The sequence below is a fragment of the Homarus americanus genome, unplaced genomic scaffold, assembly GCF_018991925.1.
Source record: "Homarus americanus isolate GMGI-L3 unplaced genomic scaffold, GMGI_Hamer_2.0 scaffold37678, whole genome shotgun sequence".
Taxonomy (NCBI): Eukaryota; Metazoa; Arthropoda; class Malacostraca; order Decapoda; family Nephropidae; genus Homarus; species Homarus americanus.
The window spans coordinates 795,292-821,985 of record NW_024725520.1 but is presented as its reverse complement, the minus strand read 5'-3'; the positions used below and the strand labels follow the sequence as shown (position 1 = coordinate 821,985).

Here is a 26,694-nt window from a genome sequence, read left to right as displayed (position 1 = left end):
CAAGGACCTCTAGGCGTGAATTTGTTATGCAGAAGCTGTCGCCAACACAACAACCACACCCTAAATTAACGAGCTGCATGACCCAGTGTCAAGGAATAGTCCGAGAAGACTGGACAACTCGCCAACTGCACTGGCTAACCATTACCCCGGAACACGATCCGCAAATCGATTAACATCCAGGCATCCAATTACTGCTGCAGACAGAAGCAAATGGCGTAAAGAAACTTGCCCAAAGTTTCACCCTGCCCGAGGATCGAACTCGGGTCCACTCGCTTGCAAGGCGAGGATGCTGACCATTACACCACACACACACTGGCTACCGAAAAGTCAGACAGCCGCCTATCCCCCTCTGAAACTCCCGCAAGAAACAAATGACAAAAGCGACAATCTCGCTTCACAAAGGAGTGGAAACAGTGATAAACAGTCACAGCCGGGGGTCGTGGACAAGTTGACTTTCACACCTAACAGTGATGTCCCACAACCTCGTATGGCAGTGAGTGACTGTAACACCACCTGTGAACCAGTTACTGCATCACCATGACACCAGCTGTGAACCAGTTACTGCAACACCATGACACCAGCTGTGAACCAGTTACTGCAACACCATGACGCCACCTGTGAACCAGTTACTGCATCACCATGACACCAGCTGTGAACCAGTTACTGCAACACCATGACACCAGCTGTGAACCAGTTACTGCAACACCATGACACCACCTGTGAACCAGTTACTGAAACACCATGACACCACCTGTGAACCAGTTACTGCAACACCATGACGCCACCTGTGAACCAGTTACTGCAACACCATGACGCCACCTGTGAACCAGTTACTGCATCACCATGACACCAGCTGTGAACCAGTTACTGCAACACCATGACACCAGCTGTGAACCAGTTACTGCAACACCATGACACCACCTGTGAACCAGTTACTGCAACACCATGACACTACCTGCGAACCAGTTACTGCAACACCATGACACCACCTGTGAACCAGTTACTGCAACACCATGACACCACCTATAAACCAGTAACCGCAACACCCGTGAACCAGTTAATTGCACCACCAGAAGGGTATAAGATCAGCCCTGTCATCCACTTTAAACAATAACTTATATGTTCACTCCATGTTCATTATCCATATTGCAATGAAAATTTTGTTAAGCGACACACCTCCTCTAAGTTACTAGATGAAAAACTAACTTCTGCCCATTGGATATATTTAGCCTTTTGGCTACACAACGTTTTTCAATAAACCATTGTTATTATTATTTCACACAAGTTAACGTGCACGCACGCGCACACACTCCTTTCTCGATTACATGTGCCGCCATTTGGAAAAATGCAAGACTTGTGTGGTTGTCGCTTTCATTGATTTCACCAAGACATTCGACTCTGTCAATCACAATTTAATTATCGACAAAGCCATCGACATCGGGTTTCGGAAAGTCTTATACCATGGCTTACAGACTTCCTTAGTGACCGACGCCAAGCTGTACACTTGTCTGACGAACCAACCAATGATGGGCAACTGTCTGAAGAACCAACTAATGACGTTGATTGTACAATGACGATATGTATATTACCTAACATTTATATAATTGTTACTGTTCATATGTTTGACAGGAGGCTAATACACGGCCAGGCCACAATCACCAAAATGGCCACAATGAGCAACATGGCCACAATCACCAATACAGCCACAATCAGCAACATGGCCACAAACACAAGTCACAATCACCAATACAGCCACAATTAGCAACATGACCTCAATCACTATCAAGACCACAATCACCAATACAGCCACAATCACCAGCACAGCCATTCAGGGTGAACTAAAGTGTTCTTAAGACTCCACAACGTCACAAACTATCTCCCGCTGTGTGACGACCCGAGAGAGAGAGAGAGAGAGAGAGAGAGAGAGAGAGTAAAGGAAAGAACGGACTAGAGAGGCAAATTAATGAGAAAAAATAGAGAGAGAAAAACTAGTGTTGTGTACCACTACAGAGAGACAACTCACCAGAATTACGGTACACCATTAAGAGCGCGCCTTTAAAGAGTGACGCCACTATCTTATCCACAAGGGTCATAAGATATTGTTATTTATGGATCATTACACTGCCGGTAGAGGGAGTCACCACCCCCCTTATGATGATGATGATGATGATGATAAAGAAGAAGAAGAAAAAGAAGAAGGGAAAGGATGGGAGAAGAAGAAGAAGAGAAAGGATGGGAGAAGAAAAAGAAGAGGAAGAAAGACAAAGGAAATACGAAGAACACAAGTGAAACACCGTGACTGACACCTCACTCGACCGCCTTCACTTCCTAAACTGCAAAGTCAGGTACCTATTGCCAGCTGGGTGAACCTGGAGTGTCCTAGGCGTGAACCAACGACTCTTAGGATAGGAGATGAATGTCGTATCCTCAAATCCACTAGTGTGTGTGTGTGCGTCATCCAGTCTGTGAACAACACTGACAACATACACTAATACATTTTAATAGTCTTATCTGTACTGCCAACACTCCCGGCTTACTACCATCACCACCCTACTCCACCCTGATATCTACTACCACTATACAACTACAGTATCTCACCACCACTATCCCCTCTAACACAAATACCCCTACTCAATCACCACAACCACCACCACCACCACCACCCTTCCACCATCATTACTCCCTCTACCACCACCACCACAATTCCACCATCATTACTCCCTCTACCACCACCACCACCCTTCCACCATCATTACTCCCTCTACCCACCACCACCACCTTCCACCATCATTACTCCCTCTACCACCACCACTACCCCATTCACCATCATTACTCCCTCTACCACCACCACCACCACCCTTCCACCATCATTATTTCCTCTACCACCACCACCACAATTCCACCATCATTACTCCCTCTACCACCACCACCACCCTTCCACCATCATTACTCCCTCTACCACCACCACTACCACCCTTCCACCACCACTACCCCCTCTACCACCACCACCCTTCCACCATCACTACCACCCGACCTACGACCCTCACCAGAATTTCGCCTCATTAGTGAAAAATAAAATATGGTGAAAACTTCAAATATGTGAGCGAGGAGAGTGACCCAGAGGTGTGCTGCCACCTACTGTACACCTCCACACTCACCCATCACCTGAAGATCAACAACCCCAGCTTATTTCACTTTAAAATTAACCACCTTAACGCGAACCTGCCCTAACATAACCTAATGCTAACCCAACCTGCCCTAACCTAACCTACCCTATTGTAACAGAACAGAACCTAAAATTACCTAGTGCTAACCTAATCAAACCTAACATATTCAAATCTGACCTAACACTGTCTAACATTAACCCAGATGTGAAACGGTTTATATGGAGAGGAAAATCCGTTAAATCGAGGGTTCATTAGATGTGAAACCTTCAACTAACGGACTACATATGTTAGATCAAGGGTCCGTTAGGAGGTTTCATTATATACATAACTTTATCTTTGTTGACCAGAGCTTCTAAAACCGACAAGTTCTCGTCACTGTAACTCTCTAAAACTCGTCCGTCCTTTGTGAGATGTCCTCCTTCTTCCCTGAACCCTCATAACCAGTTGTAGACCCCCCGGCATCCTCCGTCACTACCGCTCTGGAAAGCCCCGTGGAAGATGCGACAGTTATTGCGAGAGAGAGAGTGGAGGTAAACGATAAGTGCCTCTTCACATCACGCCAGCCTCACATTACGTGTGTATCACCCAATCACCCACCACCGTGTTCTTTGCAGACATCCCCCGCCTCCTCTTCACACACACACATCGTCCGGCGCGGTTAGTGTCGACGCTACAGGTCCCTCTTGCTGAAAAAGTTGTCATGATTGCTACTGGCATACATACATACATATATACATACATACATACATACATACAAACATACATGTATTCACAAAACACAAACCACATACATACGTACAGTTGCTAACACAACTATCCGTGCAGGTGGGGGTCGATATGCTCCGAAATTTTACGTGTGACTAGTGACAGCCCTCATATACATACATATATACATACATACTCAAGCAGCCACTGGTAAACACGAGAAAACAAACAAGTGGCGTACAGTACAGTACATGGCCTTTCCAAACTGCGTATAATAAGCATCTCTTATATACATTTAGCATGAACTTCTCCACCCCATGACACCTGGACACAATCAACATGGGTAATATCATCCTCAACTACATGTGTCTGTATTGTGGGGTCATTTTCTTAAGTCTAATGTAACATATTCATAATTCTAACTCCTCTTTATACCTCCTCCTCCCCTCCCCCCCATACCCACCATAGTCCACTCAACTGTGAACAGGTACCTCGCTTTACAGTTGGGGAGAGAAGGGTGGTCGAGTGAAGTGCTTTACTTTTGTACTGAATTTAAAAAAAAAAGCCTTCGTCCACTGTGTACTGTATATCCCCACAAACAAATAAAATCTAATCACCAATTACTACAACACATCAAAACCCCCACCCCCCCAAAAAACCCCGCTATAATATTTGCTTTGATTACCTATATAATTTGTGTGCCTTCTCGTCGCATAGTCCTGTCAGCGTGGCACAAGACAGGTTAAAAAAATGACGAATCACAAGTCCGCAACACCCTCAACTTCTCTAGACTATCCAGACAACACATACAAGACTACCAATATCATAAACTTTAAAACAAACCAATCAAAACAACTCAATAACATTTATCAAGTTTCAAATCAAAGTTACTCCAACCAACAAGAATATGACACCTTGTAGTCAGTCATCAGATGTGTATCACCGACGCATCGATCTGTCCCCAGCGCCGGTCGATCTAATCACATCCGCATCTGAGTGTCGAAATGTACTGGTATAGAGTGAGTCACCCACCACCGCTGCCTCCCTTGAAGCTGCGGTACCACTCACAGTAGACGTGTTGGTAGAATCGGATCACCTGACGATTAACCAACCTAACCTAACCTAACCTAACCTAACCTAACCTAACCTAACCTAACCTAACCTAACCTAACCCAACCTACACCAAACCTAACTTAACCTACCTAAACCTCCACTATCCTACCCAAACCAAACTTGACTTGCCCAAACTTAACCTAACTCTTCTAGGTAGCGTTATGGAATTTAATCTATAGGTGAAATAAGCTCGGGGGTAAATCTTCAGGGGATCCGTGGAATCCTAGTCTAACACACACACACACACACACAATACATACACATTCTCTCTTCTGTATACTAGCACAAACATCCCCGTCACTGCCTGGGGATGAATTAAGTGATGCTGACGATAAACAAAAGACAACAAGAAAAATACGTAAATGAATCACCGTTAAAAGTGTAGACCCCCCCCCCCCAAAAAAAAAACATAGATTCGCTACGTTTGAATAGAAAAATGGATTAGTTTAAGTTTGAAAAAAAAAATTATTAGTTAAGCTTAAACAGAAAAAATGGATTCGTTAAGTTTGAACAGCAAAATGAATTCGTTAAGAATAAACAGAAAATAAACTTAGGAACGCTTATGGTCATTTGTGTAAAGACCATTTTAGAATTAGGAAGAATTTATTTTTAAAAACTGTGAGTAATGTAATGATGCCATATTTATTCCTTCAGTCTTACAGGAATGACGGACGGACGGATGGATGGACGGGCGGAGTGGAACAGAACCATCTTGGTGAAGGTACATCACTCTTTCCACAATCCATATACGCCACTGGAATCACCTTAAGATTAGCCCTCCATCTTATTTCACCTGATAATGAAACACCCTAACGCTACCTGGCGGGTTATATTACGTTAAGCTGGATTAGATCAGGATAAGTTACGTGAGGTTAAATTAAGTTAGGTTAAATCAGGTTAAATTAAGTTAGATTTGAGTTACGTTGGGTTAGGTTAACTTAAATTGGTTAGGTCAGATTAAGTTAGGTTAGCGTAAGGGGGTTAATCATAAGGTTAGGTTAAGTTTAGACAAGTTAGCCTAAGGGGGGTTAGTCATAAGGTTGAGTTAAGTTAGGATAGGGTAAGAGTGGTTAATATTAACACACACACACACAAGATATGTAGTGAAAATAAATTACTACCACAGAGGGACACCACGCATGCACACAATTAAACTGACCAGACAAAAGTCCATCTTGTCGAGCAGGAAACATACGAATAATGCAAATTTTAAACACATAAATTCCTTGGAGAAAAAATAAATATACTCTTTAGTCTACCTATCAGTCTATCGACATAGTACCGTACTTGTTAATACACGCAACACAACTTGACATCAGCCAACACTCACAACCATCAATAAACGAATTCAGCTTCCCTATCTACTGACATAAACTCAACTTTTGTATCTATCACCATACGAATACAGTACAGTACACCACATCTTTCCTGTATTTGTTGATCCGTAACAAAGTCCACCGCCAATACGCCTCATCGTGAAAACCGGATGTCGTGACGTCATCGAAAAACGCGAGAATTCTGTGTTGATGCACCCAATGAAAGTTTTTTCTTCTCGAATGTAACACTGATTATAGACCTGACTGTCTAGAGAAATTGGTTGTATACTTGTACGGGCTGCGATTAGTCTACATTATCCTGTGTTGTCTGTATACATGCATGAGTTATAAGGTATACATGTTGAATCAATTGTAAACGTTTATGACCATTTTACTGAATATCTTTCTCTCTCGAAAAATATATAAAAACTCGCGTAAGTTACTTTTCAAATAATCAAAGGCTTCATAAAAGATATGCCAGAAGCTATACACTCCTCCACACAAATGTTTGCGGACGATGCCAAGTTATTTAGGGAAATTAATAACCAAACAGATTGTGAAGAGCTACAGAAAGGTCTCTATGAAGTATGAACTTCAAGAATGGTCAAGGGAATGGCTACTAAGGTTCAATGTCACGAAGTGTAAGAGGATGCACCTGGGTCGCACCGATAGTAAGGAGATGTATCACATGTCCCAACAGGACGAAGAAACTGCATTAATTGAGACCGAATGTAAAAAGGACCTGGGCGTGTATGTCGACAAGGAACTTAAGTTCTCACGCCATTGTGAGAAGTTGAATCAGGCAACGAAAATAGTAGGTCTTACTTTTACTTTACTTTTATCCTCTTCACCACTGATCGGTTCGTTAGCCGCTTAAGCGATCGGTCACGTCTCTGTTACGCATTGTTGGCAAGTACTGGGCATGCACCGGCTCCTGAATGTACCTGAACCTGCTCCAGTGTTGGTCAAGTCCGGTCTTGAAACAGCTCACACTCGGTGCTGCCACAACACTCTCTGGTAGGTTGTTCCAAGAGTTCACTCTCACTCCGAAAAAGTTTGCCCTCACAGTTTTCTGGACTTGCGGCTTCTTCAATCTTGAGCTGTGACCCCTTTTGGAGCGAGCGTCTGCCAGCTCCAAGTAAGGACACTCGACTGAGTAGTGCCCCTTGAGATGCTTATACACCTCAATTAGGTCACCCCTTGCCCGTCTTATAAGAAGGTCGTTTAGATATCTGGATGGTCCGTCGCTTGTCACAATCTTCAAGAGTGAGGTGCTTCCCCGAGGTATGCTAGAGACAGGTGCCTGCTATACGGAACCTCAGCTACCCAAAAAGATTAAAACGCCTACAACTGCCTAGCTTATACTACAGACGGGCAAAGGGCGACCAAATCGAAGTGTATAAACATCTCAGAGGGCACTACACTGTCGAATGTACATACCTGGAGCTGGCGGACGCTCGCCCCACAAGGGGTCACAGCTCAAGGCTGAAAAGCCATAAGTCCAGAAAACAGTAGGAACAAACTTTTTCGGAGAGAGAATTGTGAACTCTTGGATCAATCTGCCAGAGTATGTTGTGACGGCACCGAGTGTGAGCTCATTCAAGGCTAGACGTGACCAACAATGAAGTAGATTCCGATATATTCAGGAGCCAGTGCATCCCCAGTACTTGCCAACAGTGCGTAAGAGACGTGACCGACCGCCCAAGCGGCTAACGAGTGTATTAGTGGCGAAGAGGATAAAAAATAAAAGTAAAAAAATAAATGTACTCCCATTACCAACACTCGTTAAGGAACAGACATGAACTAACCACACTTAATTAACCAACCAAATCAAACCTTCATTCATTAGATTTGACGGTTACGGTATGTTAGGCTGACGTGCTAATAAAATAATGCCTGGTCCGTCGGTAGTGTTATGTCTGACTTAACTAAACCAAATATAGCCTTCTTTTCTCATGTTGGTTACAGTTTGGTCAGGTTAATAGCCTTGTCTGATGTCTAAGCTTAACTAAACCTGACCCAGTCTAAGATCCACAGGTTATGTTTGACTGTGTAGCCAAGCAGTTTGGATACGAGTCTTACTTACGGCAGTGATCCACGAGATACATAGTTTGATACAGTTTCCCCCTAACACCTGGACGAAGCTGACACTACAGAAAATGATTTTACCACTAACTACATAATTTCTCTAAAGTAACTACAGTACATCATCAGTTTCCTCACCACCACCATACAATAATAATAATACTGTAATAAAAATAATAATAATAATCATAATAATTCGGTAAAATAATCAAACATGTATAATGATAATGCAGGTACACTGTAACTGCATTATCTTTATACTGTACTTGGTACAGTATATATATATATATATATATATATATATATATATATATATATATATATATATATATATATATATATATATATATATATATATATATATATATATATATATATATATATATATATATATATATATATTTTATATATATATATATATATATATATATATATATATATATATATATATATATATACAAGTAAATCACTGTGGGTGCGCGTGATCTAGGTATATGCTGATAACCACAAGGAAAGAAGAAAACACGAAGTTCCCAAGCGCTTTCGTGTAATTCACATCTTCAGGGGTGAGTACAGACTAGAGAGAGAAATACAAACCAAGGTGTATATATACAGAGGAGGGTGAGACCAGGTCCACAATGGTCAGGTATTAGGTAATGACCCTACTAATCTTTAAATAGCACACAACGGTTGGTGGTCAGGTCAGATGGTCAGGTGACCCGGCCTTCTCACCTGGTTACAAATCTTCTTAATTACAAAATTGTCCAGCTTGTACATGCCGTTACTCAAATTCATGTTGAATGCTTCTGTATGTTTAATAAGGCTAGATTCTATGATGTTCCTACTATCAATTGAATTACATGGTAATATTGAGGAGGCATTATCCCAGTCAATGCAATGCTTGTTATCCCTCAAATGAACAAACAGAGCATTGGATTCCTGGCCTGTCCTAACACTGTATTTGTGTTGTTTAATTCTAGTTGCAAGGTCTTTTCCTGTCTGGCCTAAGTAAAACATATTACATTCCTTGCAAGGAACTTTATAAATGCAACCAATTGTGTTGTTGGGGGAGTTCTTGATTAACATTTGTTTAACAGTGCATGAGTTTTTAAATGCCACATTGACGTTCCAGGTACACATACTATATATATATATATCTCCTTTAGCCGTTACAATTGGTGCAGAACACTTCCGAGAATGAGAGATCTCCGGGTAACGACCCAAGACGTCACCATGTGGGAACACCTCCGAGGTACTGCGCTACGCCAAGCACCAAAAAGAGTGGATCTCCTGATAGGTCTGGATGTACCACAAGTATTGTTGCCGTTAGAAGTAAGGACCGGGAAGGACGGAGAGTCGTTTGCAACACGCACCCTTCTGGGCTGGACTATAAATGAACTGCTTGGAGTGGTGAGCCGTGATCAACCACTTTGTCAGAATGGCAACATTAAATTCGGAGACAAATCAGGAAAAACAAGTCAGGAACTTCTGGGAATGCGACTACGCCTACAGTAACGATGATCCCGTCACTGTCGAAGACAAGAGAGTCCTGATGCAGTGGTCAACGTCAATTACTCAAGTGGACGGACACTACAAACTTCCCATCCCGTTCCACCATGAAGAACTGGGACTCCCAGACAATAAGAAGCTTGCCGAACAGCGATTTGCGGGTCCGAAAATGCCTCCTAAAGAACCCAGGGCTCTCTCAGAGGTATCAAGAAGAGATGAGACGTCTAGTCAACGAGGGACATGCTGAGCGAGTACCACGTCAAGAACTCAGTGTTGCACCCGGGAAGAACTGGTATCTCCCAAACCACCCCGTGTTGAGTCCCAAAAAGCCAGAAAAGGTGAGAATAGTTTTTGATTGTGCAACCGAATATGAGTCGATGTCATTGAACAGCCAGGTGATGCAACGGCCAGACCTTAACAACAATTTGATGGGAGACCTCATCAGATTCAGACAAGGAAAGGCGGCACTCATGGCTGATATCGAGGCAATGTTCCATTAAGTGCGAGTAGTACCCGAACATCGAGACGCCTTATGATTCTTATGGTGGACGGGCGACCAGTTGCCAGGGGCCCCAACCACTTAACGAATGACAGTACATCTCTTTGGAGGTATGTGTAGCCCTTCATGTGCCGGGTATGTGCTACAACGAACATTCCAAGATTACAGGGAAAGTCTTCATGACGACATCAAGAAAGCGAATCGTAACTTCAACGTTGACGATCTGCTTCTCTCAGTAGATTCGCTGGGGAAGGCAACGATAATTATCCATTGACTGAGACAGCTGATGAAGAAGGGTGGATTCAGACTTACGAAGTGGGTCTGTAATCACAAGGAAGTCCTCAAGGCAATTCCACAGACAGAGAAAGCTGTAGGTGAGACTATCGCCTTCTACTGTCGAGGCAACATCTTGACTCTCGTCAGCCAACATCTTCCTGCAGGACATTATATTTGTTCTCATTGGTCTAACCCTAGACCCCAAAACGTTTTGACTGTAATCGCTCATAGGAGCGATTACAATTATTGTAGTGTATACTGCATCGCCATATGCCCTGGTTTATTCACTGATCAGGTGTCTAAGTGTAAAAATAGCCAAATCAAGCTATCATGTATCAATTAAATTTAAAATAGAAATGAGAAATTAAAATGTTATAAGACAATGGTTTAATAGTGCCGTTAACGTGTTTGCTGTATAAGTGCCTCGTCACGTCACGTCACCTCCTGCCTCGTCACCTCACCCCTCGCATCATCAACTCACCTCGCAGTGTTACATTTATTTATTACTGTATTACTCACTTTATTATTACTGTACAGAAAAAGAACGAATAATTTATCACAAAATTCGGAAATTGTCGAATAATGTCAAAATATTCCGAACTCGATTAATTCAGATTTTTCAGTAATTCGTGTGACCCATAACCCCCTTTTTGTCGAATTACTGAGGGTATAGAGTACAATAGTGTATAACCTTTTAATTTCAACTGGTGGCACACATCCACACTTCATATTGGTGCACACAACAAAATTCAAAGAATTAGAAGGAAAATTGCTGTATAGTATATGCCAACTTCATGCCCTACACCTCATTGTATTCCACCTTTTCTCTTCTATTTTCCTGCCTTTTCTTGCCCTCTTTCTTCTTTCTTTCTCCCCACATCCTATTTGTCTGCTCAAGTATCAAGAAATGGTTACTTTACTGGTAGTATACGAGACAACAAACACTTTCAGACATTGAGATAAAGAAATAAAAGAATGACTCAATGTTCACTTGCCCAGATGGACAACTTAATCACACAAAAGCCCCATCAAATTTCTAGACTGTTTTGATTACAGAATACCGTACAGTATGATCAAACTGATCCCTAAATACAATACCAAACTGACTCATAACCAGTAACGTAGTTCAGACTGAGACCACAAACAAGATTACAGGTTGACACCCTTATCCAAAATTCTGAAAACCTCTGAAAACTTAAAAAAAATTTCGTGGAGCATCACATACCCCCCTCCCTCCCCGGTTTTTTTTATAGGATCAGCCCACCCTGGCACAGGTCACCGACCCACATTGGGGCCTGGGGGGCAAAAATGTAATACAGGTAATAATAATAATAATAATAATAATAATAATAATAATAATAATAATAATAATAATAATAATAATACAGTCAGCCCTTAACATACGCGGGGTTAGGTAACAGAGATACCCGTGAATGTTAAGAATCCGCGTATTTTTGCTGCCCCCTAAAACACCCCTGGCCCCCCATGTCCTTATTGACCGTATATACCTGTGTATAGTTCGAGTTTTTAAGACCAAATTTTTGGCAAAAAATTGGGGGTCGACCTCTAAACGGGTAATAGTTTTGTTAGGTTGAAAAATATTTACCAGTAACTACCAGTAAACAATGGAAACGACGCACCATCAGCTGTGAGTGTCGGTACAGTTGCCAGGGCAGATCTCTTGCGTCATCATAGCAAGCCCAAAGTAGCCAAATGCATGGTATGGTAGCACAGGACGATGTAAAACATAAAGTATTGATTTTTTTAAGTTTATTTATAGATACATAAATTTTTGTTCATTACATTTGAAACATCAATCTATGTTAATTAAATTTGAAACAAAATAAAACTACGATACCGTATTTCTAAATACCGGGTATTTTCATTAAAATATTACATCACAAGTACATTTTACCTTAACTGTGACTGAATGAATATATTCTCAGAAATAAATATGGAAATGTAATATTTTTGCTGAAATGACGTACGTATTACAGTGGAAAGTGGGATAAAATCATGACGAAAACAATGACTTTCGCTTTCTTTCGTTGTTCAAAAGATTTTACCGTACCGTAATCACTTTTCGAATGGTTTTCAGTTAAAAACTGTTGTATTACAATAATATTCTATCCTAATTCACTTGAATAAATACTACGATACCATATTTCTGAATATTTTCATTAAAATCCATCAAAATCATTTACTTGTCATCGTCTTCAGCACCAAACAGCTCCTCCCAGTCTTCTCCTTGAACAGGGCCAGAGGGTACGTGTTTTTCGAATCGTTTTCAATTTAAAACATGTTACAGCACATGTATATTTTACCTAAACTGTGCCTGAATGAATATATTCTCAGAAATAAATAGTAGTTTTGCTGAAATGTGATGTACTGTACTTCAATGTAAAATGGGATAAAATACATGACAAAAACAAAAGACTTTACCTAACCTTCCCATGTTCAAGATATGTTACTCGTTTTTTTAATAGTTTTCGGTTAAAATACTGTTATATTACAATGATATTCTATTCATACTGTGCTTGATATAATACATTCACGGAAATGTAATAATGTTGCTGAAATGACGTACGTATTATAGTGGAAAGTGGGATAAAATCGTGACAAAAACAATGACTTTCGCTTTCTTTCGTTCAAAAGATGTTACAGTAATTTTCAGTTAAAAAACTGTTGCATCACAAGTGAATTAGGATAGAATATTATTGTAATACAACAGTTTTTTAACTGAAACCCATTCAAAAAGCGATTCCGGTAACATCTTTTGAACGAAAGAAAGCGAAAGTCATTGCTTTCGTCACTTTCCACTGTAATACGTACGTCATTTCAGCAAAAATATTACATTTCCATATTCTCAGAAATAAATAGTTTTGCTGAAACATAATGTATTTCAATGTAAATTAGGATAAACTACATGAAAACAAAAGACTTTACCTAACCTTCCGATGTTCAAGAGACGTTACTCGTTTTTTTAATAGTTTTCGGTTAAAATACTGTTATATTAGTGATATTCTATTCATACTGTGCTCGATATAATACATTCACGGCAATGTAATATTTTTGCAACTACAATGCTGATGTCAACACAAGCGTGGTTACAGCGAGACTGACTGAGGGAGCGCGGGAACGGGGGTGGCGCGGGCGATGTGTGTGTGTGTGTGTGTGTGTGTGTGTGTGTGTGTGTGTGTGTGTGTGTGTGTGTGTGTGGTGTCGCACACGATTTGAATAATGTACATTCCTTTGAATGTCTATTCCTCCAGTGGCAATCCGCGTATTTGCAAAAATCCGTGTAAGTTAAACCCGCGTATGTTAAGGCCCGACTGTAATAATAATAATAATAATAATAATAATAATAATAATTCATAGTTAATAAAATTTATAATAAAAATACACAAAAATAAAATAATAAAATATGAATGATAACAATAATAACAACAACAACAACAACAACAATAATATTAATAATAATAATAATAATAATAATAATAATAATAATAATAATAATAACAATAATAATAATAATAATTCATAGTTAATAAATTTATAATAAAAAATACACAAAAATTAAATAATAAAATATGAATGATAACAATAATAATAATAATAACAACAACAACAACAATAATAATAATAATAATAATAATATAATTATAATAATAATAATAATAATAATAATAATAATAAATACAAGAATTAAAAAAGATCAAAAGTGAGAAACACGACCTAAACATACGAATTATTATAATTATAATTATTACATTTTCGCCCCCCAGGCCCAATGTGGGCAGTGACCTGTGCCAGGATGGGCTGATCCTGGTGTAAAAAAAAAAAAAAAACTAACCTAACCATTCTGAAATCCGAAACACATCTGGCCCCAAGGATTTCGGATAATGGATTGCTAACCTGTACCTGCATTCACAATTTTGGCCTTTATGCTCTTTTGAAGATTAATTTCCCAGGTAGTTTTGGGATGTTAATCTTCAGGCTGGTTAAGCTGGGGGTACAACTCTTTAGGTGAGCACTTGGGGGCTAATCTTCAGACTAAAATTACGAAAGGTCTCATTCTCTACTGGGCCTACATCAGCACTCACAACAAACATGGTGTTCTTACCCATAACTCCGTACTGCTGAGGCGTCAGTGTGTTAGCGTCGGCAGCATGTGTGGTTAACACAGAGGCTACGCTTGTTCGATCACTGCTCACAGAGATCGAACTTTGACGATGAACAGAACGATGGAATCCTGGAGACACATTGCCCCCAACACTGTGAATTTCTGAAAGAGAAATACAATAGTTTATTGATATTTTTTTGCCAATGTAATGATTGTTAGTATGATACTGAGTCCCTTCAGCTCTACACTGTATAGCTACTACCTTATTGCCACAATTCTCAGTGTTCCAACTGAGGATGTCGGATATCAATATACAGTACAGTACACAGTTGCAAGCATCTTTTCTTCTTTTTCACATTATGATATACAGTACAGTAATTTTCATTAATATAAGAACAACTCAGAATTAGGTACAGTACACAGTATAATACTTGAATGACTCAAAATTACAGTAAAGTATTCATAATGTTGATTAATTTCACTTATTGGTGACTCTCCAAACTTCAATTTTTTTTCTCCAACACTAACACCAGTTTTTCTTCACTGGGGTATTTGAATTAGTTTACAGAGGTGAGTTGGTGAGAGGACCCTAACAACCCCCTCATTAAACTATCAGTAACACACCATCACAACTACAGTATACACTATGAATATCCGGAACATCTCTGGAGCTACAGCAAGAACTAGCCTACAGGTCATAATAAGATAAGCCCCCAGCTTATTTCACCCGATGATTAAACCCCCGAATGCTACCTGGCGTGTTAGGGTGTTTCTCAGGGGAAATAAGCTGTAGGGGGGTAATCTTCATATGATCCTACCCCACATACCTCATTTCTTCTTCACACTATAACCTCATCACTGTCCTAATCCACTCACTCCCCAAATATCTACAAGTATATACTGTACTGTACAGCCTTCAAGGAATCTAACTTAAATTTAACACTTTGCTGCACATTCCATAAAAAAATATATATTTCACCCGCCAACAGTCAAAGATATGTAAAAGTAGCTCTAGAAACTCGTACTGTATAAACAACCTTAAAACTACTTGTCTAGACCAAAGAACTTCAGTTAACACTAAAAATTGAAGGCTGTAACAAGAGCACAGACCGACCCCTGACTGTCTAGTAACAATAGAAGTTGTGAAAATGATAAATAAATACATAAAAATAAATAAATAAATAATTATGACAAAGGAACACAACATAAGTTACATAAAACCATATTAGTCTACATAAACTAACCTCCAGAGGGACTACATATTGTGATGGGCTTTGCTTTTCGAGAGCTGCGAGTCAAGTCATCATGTTTGACCAACGCAGATTTTCGAGGTGTGCGACGGCGACGACGACGCAGATATCGAGCCACGAGTCCAACCAATGCTAAACCAGTTCCTACACTGATTATTACAATCTGCAAGACAACAATAATTTTATTCATGTAATACACCCAGTACCTGCATTGTCTATATACACTTCAAACTAATTATAAAGTTGCATGATAATTTTACTGAATAAATTATTTATCTTATTATTATAATTAGCTCTTTCCATTGTTTGCATATGTTGTGGACACACATGAGGTGCTCCAGCCAAGAACAAAACAAAAGCAACAAAGCAGTTTGAGTTGTCTGTTCAAAAAAGGGAAGGTTGAATATTAAAATGGTATACTGTATGTACTAAACTGCCTTGTTGCTTGTCTCGTTCTTGCATGGAGTGATTCATTTATGCGATGTCTAGCGTAGCACAGAAGAACTAACCAAAACACTTCAGATCGGCACATTTTTACCCCACACCCTGTGGAACTCACTACCCTATACAGTATTTCAATGGCCAGATTGAAAGATAAAGCCTGGAAAATTTTAACTCGATAGAAAAGAGTTCGTCTGTGCTACGCTAGAAAACTCATTTGTACGTAGATAGATAAAGAGAGAGGGCACTGATCATCCTGAACTATTAATAAAACCTTGTCAACATGAATATTAAATGCACTGATTACCCTGACATTAACAAAATAAATACAGAGCATCCATCAAAGACTAACCTTTTGAGGTTTTGACAGGTTTTTAGCATATTCTGACAAAACAGATGGGAGGGCCAAGCCTGACCGAGTTGGCAGACGAAATAATGGTTTCTGTACTGCTGGAACAAGGTGGATCTCTTCCATGGTCTACTGAAAATGGACAAATATAAACCATTAATATGAGATCGCATAAACTTAATAAGAATCACCTGAAACTTTAACCCCCAGTTTATTTTCATCTTAAGATTAAACACCCTAATACCAACCTAACTTAACCTAACTACCTCGGTAGTGTTAGGATGTTTAAATCTTAAGGTGACAATAAGCTGGAGGGGCTAATATTCAAGTGATCTCCTATTAATTAAATTAAAATAAAGGTTGCAAAAGATCATATGGATGACCTGATGATTAACCCCCAACTTATTTTACCTTAAGATTAAACACCTTATTGTTACTTGAGTGGTTAGGAAAGATTAAGTCAGGTTAGGTTAGCTTCAGGGTGGTTATCCTAAGGTGCTGCACAGGAGGTTGAGGCGAGCAGTTAACTATGTGAATGGCAATTTTACAGTGCTGTGGCAACCCCACCTTATAGCAATACCCCACCAGCCTAAGGTACATTATGGTAAAATCTGAGTGAATCATTACCAGCACTTCATGGGCGTCTGTAGAATTTTTCCAGGGAGGTGAAAGAAAACAAGACAAGACTGAACATATCAGTTTATTCAAAACAGGTATATACAGCCATATAAAAGTTTGATCAAGTATAATTGAGTTAGTACTTATGAGTACTGTATGGTGAGCAATATGAATTATAAGTGTTATCACCAAATTCGTAATCACTAAAATTATCATAGGATTAAAAAATAATGAAAATAATTAATTTGTTATCATTAATCCCAAAAATCTAGGGACAGCCAATGTTATCTGTCATGATGGTGACTTGCTCAGAACATTAGCAATATACTTTCATTGGTTAAATAAATGCTGCAGGCGGCTCTTATCAGGTCCAAACTGATCAATCACATCTTCAGTAAAGGCCTTCTTTCTATCTAATATCATCTGGCAATGCATGCTAAGCATGCTAAACGATTGATCTACCAACTTCACAAGTGGATACTGGAAGTGTGAAGGAGATCAGTATTTCTTCTTGAATAGCAGGAAACAAATCACACTGCTTCAGAAGATCCAAGGACAAGGTTGCACCAGAATCAAATGTGGTTTTCTTCTGCAAATGTTGACTGTGTCCACATTTCAAACCATGACTGCAACTCCTCAGCAAAATTATAGATGTTGTGGATATCATTCAATTGTGCTATTTTTCCAACATTCAGCAACCACTGGATCTTTTCTCACATTGCCACCATACTTGGTTTTTGCAAGTGACATGTTTGGTATACATGAACCCAATGTAGCATATTTTTGAGACATGCTTATACTGTACAGTAATTGTCAATAATTTCCATGGCAGTAGGCATAAATAAAAATAAATTATTCCCAACAGCACCGAATTCAGTGCTTTCTATTACTGTACTGTATAGCAATAAGTTTTGCTCTTATTTTCATTTATGACTGCAGTACAGAGGGTCCCCGATTTACGAACGTCCGACTTACGAACGCCTGCCGATACGAACGAGGTTGAACTATAAATTTACAGTACGCACTGTATTTCATTACTTGATGACTTATTTTTGACTTTTATTCACTGCATTTAGTCATTCTATTTCTTCTTTTCTCTTAAATAAGTTATTTTAGATGTATATAAGGACTTAAGCTTTGATATAGTGGGACTTTAAACATTGTTCTGTAAGTACGGTTTGCACATAGCATGTGTTTCGACAACCCAGGGACCCCCTGTACAGTAATAATACAAATTAACGAATATTACATGGTGTTTACAATTATGTGTTGTATTGTACTAAAGAAATTGTGCAGTTACCCAAATACCCAATATCATATTTTTTTTAGTTAGCAAAATTTGAAAAGAATAAACACAATTAGGTAAGTTATGTTACAATATGCAAAATATTTCTAAAAATTGCTAATTTAACTAATTGTAAAATAATGCATAGGTAGTCAGTTTTGATGACAAGTGACCTAACACCAGGTAGCTATACATTTTTCCTCTGCAATGGCGACATCACGACGGTCTTACCTGAGTCAGCTAGCCAGGCTTAGCCGCCAGAGGAATTGTCAAAAGTACCAGCTTACTGCAAGTGTCCATTGTGGAAACGTTAAAGAACACACAGTTCACTAAAAACTTGTAATATCATATGCATATATTGTGAACAAGGATTGCAGAAAAAAGCATTTCTCACTTTCCAGGGGAGGTGCTAATGCACTCCCTTGAGGGAGCTAGTAACCAGGCATGTTATGATTCCTCCACAAATGCAATCAATTACAATTACCTTACAAATCCATGATTACAATTCCTTACAAAAGTAATATACAGTAATCAATTACAATTACATTAAAAACTGTAATCATGATTCCTATGATTCCAAATCAGATAACTAAAAGAAAACAATACATAATCACAATCATGACCGAATGAGAGAACATATAAATAAAAAATTGGTACCTATTTATTGAAGACTTTATTAATACGAAAAAATACCAAATATTTCCACTTCTTGCATTTTCTACAATTTTTCCATGTAAGAATTTAAAAAAATTTTAATTTCAGGCCATAATAGTTTTCACATACAGTGGTCCCTCGGTTAACGAGCGCCTCGGTTAACGAGATTTCGGTTAACGATTTACCTTCCATAAGATTCTTAACTTCGGTTAACGAGCAATCCCTCGATTAACCAGTTTTTTACGAGCCGACCTCAACATGTTTTCGCTTACATTTGGCGGTCCACCAGCTGTAGTATTAGTCCGCCAATACAGTAATCGGTTTTAGGGCTTAAATTCCTTACTATTTTAGTAAATATCAATAAGTTTATACTATTCAATAATTTTAAAAGTTTAATATTAACTTTTTTAGTCATTTTAACAATTATTGAACATAATTGAAGGTAAAGAAACTAGTTTCTGGCGTGCCATCCAGCCTGTTAACACACCAGACAGGTGTTAGTCTCTCTCTGTTTTCAGTGGAGGTAACATCTTGCTTGAGACTCTCTTCAACTAAATGCTTTTTTTCTGTGTTTCCAAGCAAATTATTGGTCATTTTGAAATATATTTTACATATTGACAATATATAATGCAGTGCAGTGTTGATTTAAAGAAAATAATCTTGAAATACACCAAGAGAACTAAAATTTTATGGGTGAAATGGTGCCATGGGGTGACTTCTCTTCCACCCCAATGCCTTCTCTTCTTCCTTCTCCTCCACCCCCATTATAATTCCCATCATCATCATCCAGGAGCCTTCTACATACACACCTCAAAGTAAGTGTACTTTTCTACCTTTTTTGTTGAATTTAGGCAATTTTCGGTGAGCTGGAACCAATTACCCAAAAACCCATTGAAACAATGGTTTCGGTTAACGAGCAATCTGCTGGAACGGATTGTGCTCGTTAACCGAGGGACCACTGTACTGTATCATAGGTCTGAGAACGTAATAAAGGAAGAAACTGCAGAAGGCCTATTGGCCCATACTTGGCAGCCCCATTTACACACAACCCATATCACTCATATATCTATCCAACCTACAGCATATTTGAAGCTTCCCTGCATGTTCGAGTTAACAATGGTACAGGTATTTGGTAACTTGTTCCACTCATGCTCTATAATTTTATACAACAGCACATAATTTTATACTAGTGTTTACCTATATTTAATCTAACTTTGACTAATTTAAAACCATTGCCACGAGTCCATTCCTGGTTGAATAGTTTAAGTACCTTTGTTATACTGTATCACCTTTGTTTAAACCTGACTTCCATTTATACAGCTACTCCTCAACTTACGACATACTCGACCTACGACCACCCGCACATGCGACCTGCCTCAGTTGGTATGACCATCCACAAGCAGTTGGTACCAAAAAATTTTCAAATGACACGCGTATTTTCTAGACCGAAACGTTTCTGCCCCGTACGAGAGTGTCGCGTGGGCTGGGTCGCCTCGTGGTTACAGCACCCATGCCGTAGAGCGCTTAGTTGGTGTTTGGCTGTCATTGTTGTCGATAGTGATTGCGCTGTGTACTGACATTATTTTCATATCTAATTCGCTTTAGAATGACTGGCAAGCATAGAAGTGAGAGTGCTGGTGGTGCTCAGAAGAAAAGGAGACAGTCAATTACTTTTGGGAAGAAAATGAAGATAATAATACAGTATGAAAATGGAAAAACGGTAGCAACCTAGGCTTCTCGCACTCGACCATATCGACTATTTTGAAGGACAAGGAACGTATTCGTGAGGTAGTGAAAGGATCAGCACCTATAAAGGGAACTATAATAACAAAGAAAAGACAAGGTCCTATTCATGAGATGGAAAAATTACTTGTGATTGTAGGTTATGTATCTAAGCTACTGTGCCGAGTAGCAACCTTGTGTATAAGCTACTGTGCCGAGTAGCACTTATGTATATAATTACGTGGCAACATTGCACGTCGCAGCGAAACACAGCGCAACACAACACACTAAGAGTCGACTCGCACATCGCCGGCTAACTGTCCATTGTTCACACACTTGTAAGTCCACAGATTCTACTCACTGCGCCATGAAGGTTCCAAGTGTTCCCTGAAGAAGGCAGTGATGGGTAGGGAAACACCGGGTAACACTGAAGTCCATTTATTCGGATAGGAGAAATACAAGCGGTGACTAGCGTGTGCCATGCACGGCTCACGAAGTCAGACTGAGACTGCCCTGCCATATGGCAGCCTCGGGGCAATGTTGCCATATAACTCGTGCAGTGTTGCCACGTAATTATATACATAAGTGCTACTCGGCACAGTAGCTTATATACAAGGTTGCTACTTGGCACAGTAGCTTAGATACATAACCTACAGTGATCTGATGGAAGATCAGATACAAAAGCGTGTACCCTTAAGCCTTCTAACCCTACAGGCTAAGGAAAGAAGCCTTTTCGAAAGCCTGAAGGAGCAGGCAGGAGATGAGTGCGACCAAACCTTCACAGCAAGTCATGGGTGGTTCCAAAGGTTTAAGAACCGCTACAGTTTGCATAGTGTAAAGGTGAGTGGAGAGGCAGCAAGTGCTGATGTGGGCGCTGCCGAAGCTTTTAAAGAGGAGCTAGAGCGTGTCATCGTGGAGGGAAATTATTTGCCTGAGCAAATATTTAATGCGGATGAAACTGGCTTATTATGGAAGCGCATGCCAGAACGGACATACATCCACAAAGAGGCTAAAACAATGCCGGGATTCAAGGGACCTGTTAAGGTATCTAGTGAAAATTATGTGTTTCCAAAAAATGGTGAAAACCAACACTTTTCAGACGACTTTTACATGCTAAGATTGACAAATGGGGAAATATATGAAAGATGTTATAACATAGTAAATTATATAATACAGTACTTGGCATAGTAATAGTATGATTGGGGAATTAACAAAATGTATATTACAGTATGTAACAATAAGAATAAATTTTAACTATATATATATATATATATATATATATATATATATATATATATATATATATATATATATATATATATATATATATATATATATATATATATATATATATATATATATATATATATATATATATATATATATATATATATGTAAATCACAATGAAAAATGGATAAGATATATATCTTTATTCTGCTGATGTGATAAGTTTATATATATATATATATATATATATATATATATATATATATATATATATATATATATATATATATATATATATATATATATATATATATATATATATATATATATATATATATATATATATATATATATATATATATATATATATATATATATATATATATATATATATATATATATATATATATATATATATATATATATATATATATATATATATATATATATTAAGAATGCAAAGGGGCCCCGCAGTGGATGAATTACCCTGGCCCCATACCCCTCCCTAGGGATGGCTTTGCTTACAATCCTCAGGAATGTAACTCGTTCATAAGAAGAGGAACACTTGTATGTATAATGTTCACATAGGTCAGGTGGTCCATTTGTGATAGTAGCCAGGCTTCGATTTTTCCATAAAAAATGCGTTTTTCCTGTGGTTCTTGTTGTGATTCGAATGAATCTGACCTTCGTTTGTTGCTAACCGCCCTCACCTAAGCTAACCAAAACCTGGCTACTAGCCCTAAATTGACTGGTCAGGTGTGGTCAGGCTACGTCAGGCGTGGTCAGCCTTTGTCAGGCTAGATCTGGTGTGATAAAATTATCGTTTTGGTCATCCACCTATTTGGAAGCATGTCAGAATCGTTCACACACATCAAGAACCATTGGAAAAACATACTTTCAACCTAACCTAAACCTCTCTCGGACGGTGGTAACGTAACTTAAAATCCTTAAATTCGTTGGATGACCGAAACGATATCTCTGGGATGGTCAGGGTAGGTCAGGTATGGTCAGGGTAGGTCAGGTGTGGTCAGGGTAGGTCAGGTGTGGTCTGGGTAGGTCAGGTGTGGTCAGGGTAGGTCAGGTATGGTCAGGGTAGGTCAGGTGTGGTCAGGGTAGGTCAGGTATGGGCAGGGTAGGTCAGGTATGGTCAGGGTAGGTCAGGTGTGGTCAGGGTAGGTCAGGTATGGTCAGGGTAGGTCAGGGTAGGTCAGGTGTGGTCAGGGTAGGTCAGGTGTGGTCAGGGTAGGTCAGGTGTGGTCAGGGTAGGTCAGGTGTGGACAGGATAGGTCAGGTTACGTCAGCTTTTGTCAGGAGTGGTCACGCTGGGTTTGGTCTAGTGTAACTCGTTAAGGCATCGTTTCAAACAATCAACACAGTGTATGGTATCAGAACTAAATACAAGACACCAACCACTTGAAACATTGACTCATAAATGAGGATGGAGGTCAAATTCTATGTCTATTTTAGCTATAAAACGAATAACAATAACGAGAGGATATAAGGTCCCTCAAAACACAAGTTCTTATGAGCCATGTCAAAGAAGACCTTATTAAACATGCCTCTATCTCCTTAATGAAGAATATAAGCATTAAATTATTCCAACTAACATCTTAAAATATCCTTCATGTATCATACCTCTGAAGGAAATGTACTTGATAATTTACCAAAGAGCGATAAGTTAGTTTATATGGGAATAACACGCGTTACACCCTCCGTCTCTCACTAACAATAACAAACACCGGTGTTGTCTCTCCCTCAGCTGATACCTCACACATACACCTTTTATAACTATGTCTACTTTAACTTAAATAAATAATCATATATGCGTAATTTTGATAAATGTAATACTATTTATAATAATGAAATAATGTACGTATATGAATTAATAATATGTACCTTAAAATTAAGAGAACTATAAAAAATGATTGTTTCTAAAGGTATAATTAGTTATTCACTAAATTCAAAGTAAGTTTCCCTCTGGTCATTATTACAACAGCATGGAATTATCTGTTAATGGACTTTTTTTTAAGAATATGACCTATTTAGCTTACTTGCTTCAATAAAAATAATATAATAGAAATTCGCAATTGGTTACAGGAATAGTTTTACACGCCAAGTTCCATTACAAAGAAGACAAAAACTTCGTCTCGTTTCATTTGTGTTATATTTAAGACATTGCTTCTTGTAAAAATATGACATACAGTAGATAGTACAGTGGCAGTGCTTGCATCTTTTCACTACTTCACGAATTCAGTTTTAGGCCCGGGTTGGATGTCAGAAGGGTATTACCGTGTTACCTATGTGACTTACAAAATACTATGGGAAGTTTTCTCCAAGGTTTGAAGTAAGTAATGTACAGTACATAGAAAGATAAGTAGTAATCGTAGCACCACTTCCATAGAGCTCTGTTTACGTTTTCTTGTGCTATTTAATGTTGCATTGGCATAAAAATATGTAACTGATTTTGTTTTGATTGAACTGCGCAAAACATTTTCAGCACAGCACAATCTGACTGAGACCGTGACACTGGTCATTTAAGTGGCGCACTGTTACAAGAAGAACATAAGGAGTCTGCAATAGGCTTGTAGTGGATACTCTCCCCTACAACTGCCACTGCCGTTTGTCGCTGACCAGCCGATCCCTGTTAGAGTTTCCCAGCCAAGCCTCGTCGTCTGACAGAGCGGGTTCGGCTATCAGCAACGTTTACTTCCGGCGGACCTCTTCTATAAGCTCCTAGCCTCGCCGTGAAGTCCATGAATCTGGAGCAAACTTGAAGAGCGGAAGGACCCAATATTCTCCCAGTTAAAAGGAGTAACTTCTAAAATGCACAGTTAGTGGCCCAAGAGCCTCCATGCTAACATAGAACAAGACCCACTTTACACATGTATGTGAACAAATAACACCACCATCTAACAAACATAAATTAACACCCATTACACTAATGAATGCCTCGCTAGCTAAGCTCCCCCCCCCCCTTCCACCTGCCTCCCTTGAGCGGGCGGGCCTCTGCTGTGTGGCCACCACCCCAATTTATCAACTCGTTTCAGCTAGGTGGACAGCCCACCTGCTATCACTATTACTTTTATCCTCTTAAACACTGATTGGCTCGTTAGCCGCTTGGGCGATCAGTCACGTCTCTGATTACTTTTCCTTTTCATTTATCCTCTTCACCAAAAGATTGGCTCGCTAGCCGCCCGGGCGATCGGTCACGTCTCTGTCACGCACTGGCAAGTACTGGGCATGCACCGGCTCCTGAATGTATACCTGATTTTTATGGAAGTGGAAAGATATGATACACATATAAGATGTATTAAACTTTATGTAATTTTCACGAAGAGATGATCATATAAATTTTCAGTTCAACAATAAGTTTTCAAAATGTCTCCCATAAGCTCGGCTGAGGAAAATACCGATTTGTAAAGGAACAATTTACACCAAATTACTCATGCATTTCCTATTTATTTTTATTATTACAATCGTATACCTGTATTAAATCTTTTCAATACTGTAATAAACACACAAGGTGATATTAAAGAGGCGAGTTAACATGCACTGTACAGTATACTGTATAAATGCACAAGTTACAAGACTCGGTACCAGGTATATTAACGGGCAATGTTCAGTGGATTTGGCATCCTGTGTACCGCTGGGCTCGTATCACTCGTCTTGCCCACCGTGTGTGTGGATGTCGGCACTAGAATATAACCCTTTATAGTGCACCTTCTTTCCTCACACAGCTATACTGTGTAATGCTCTGCCTTCTGCGTTTCCATACTCTTACTATCTTCCTCACTTCAATAAGCTGGTCTTCCGGCATCTGCGTGGTATATATTGTTTATATTTTTCTCTTCTATATTTAATTTATTTATATTCTTATCCCCCCCCCATGGCCTCGTTGTGGGTCGATGACCTATGCCTGGTTGCGCTATTCACCGTGAAAAAATTGAGTTAAAAGCCTTTTTTGGTAGTTAATTAAAAAAATAGTAAATAAAAAATCCTAGTAAATAAAGATGTTTAATAAAAATAGCCGGATGCTGTGGCAAATAAAATCCTTGAAAAAGGCAGGCAAATAGGCACTTGTAGTGGACGACTCCCCTACAAACTAACTGCGTAGCAGCCCACCACCTGCTATCACATTCCAATGTGCCGCCTTCCCTAGCAACCAACCAGATGTTACCGTATCTTAGCAACGAAACTAGTCACCGGCTACTTCTCGGGTTTTCCCACCATGACTCATAGCGGCTGCTGCGGGGTATATAAGCTCTGTCTCTCCATTGAGATTCAGTCTGACCAATCTTCTTGAACAAGCAACACTTCCTCCTCTGCCGCTGCCTGGCGACCCTCGCCTCTCCTC

General features: G+C 39.2%; 1 protein-coding gene across 1 annotated transcript; it reads right to left on the bottom strand.

Annotated features, from left to right (window-relative positions):
* Window positions 1-14,559: 14,559 nt before the first annotated feature.
* LOC121865182 lies at window positions 14,560-24,065 on the bottom strand. The gene is made up of 4 exons (XM_042364492.1): window positions 23,976-24,065; window positions 16,837-16,965; window positions 16,038-16,206; window positions 14,560-14,955 (listed from the first exon to the last, which is right to left on the bottom strand). The coding sequence occupies exons 2-4, from the start codon at window positions 16,957-16,959 to the stop codon at window positions 14,693-14,695; spliced, it is 555 nt and encodes a 184-aa protein (XP_042220426.1). The 5' UTR covers window positions 16,960-16,965; window positions 23,976-24,065; the 3' UTR covers window positions 14,560-14,692.
* Between the last annotated feature and the right edge of the window lie 2,629 nt (window positions 24,066-26,694).

Bases quoted from the DNA above. Each gene is read 5' to 3' on its own strand.
- LOC121865182 (XM_042364492.1), bottom strand. From the start codon at position 16,959: ATGGAAGAGATCCACCTTGTTCCAGCAGTACAGAAACCATTATTTCGT. The intron at 16,207-16,836 runs GTTAGTCTTTGA...GTTGTCTTGCAG, and splicing joins ACCTGTCAAAACCTCAAAAG to ATTGTAATAATCAGTGTAGG. The intron at 14,956-16,037 runs GTTAGTTTATGT...TTTCTCTTTCAG, and splicing joins AATATGTAGTCCCTCTGGAG to AAATTCACAGTGTTGGGGGC.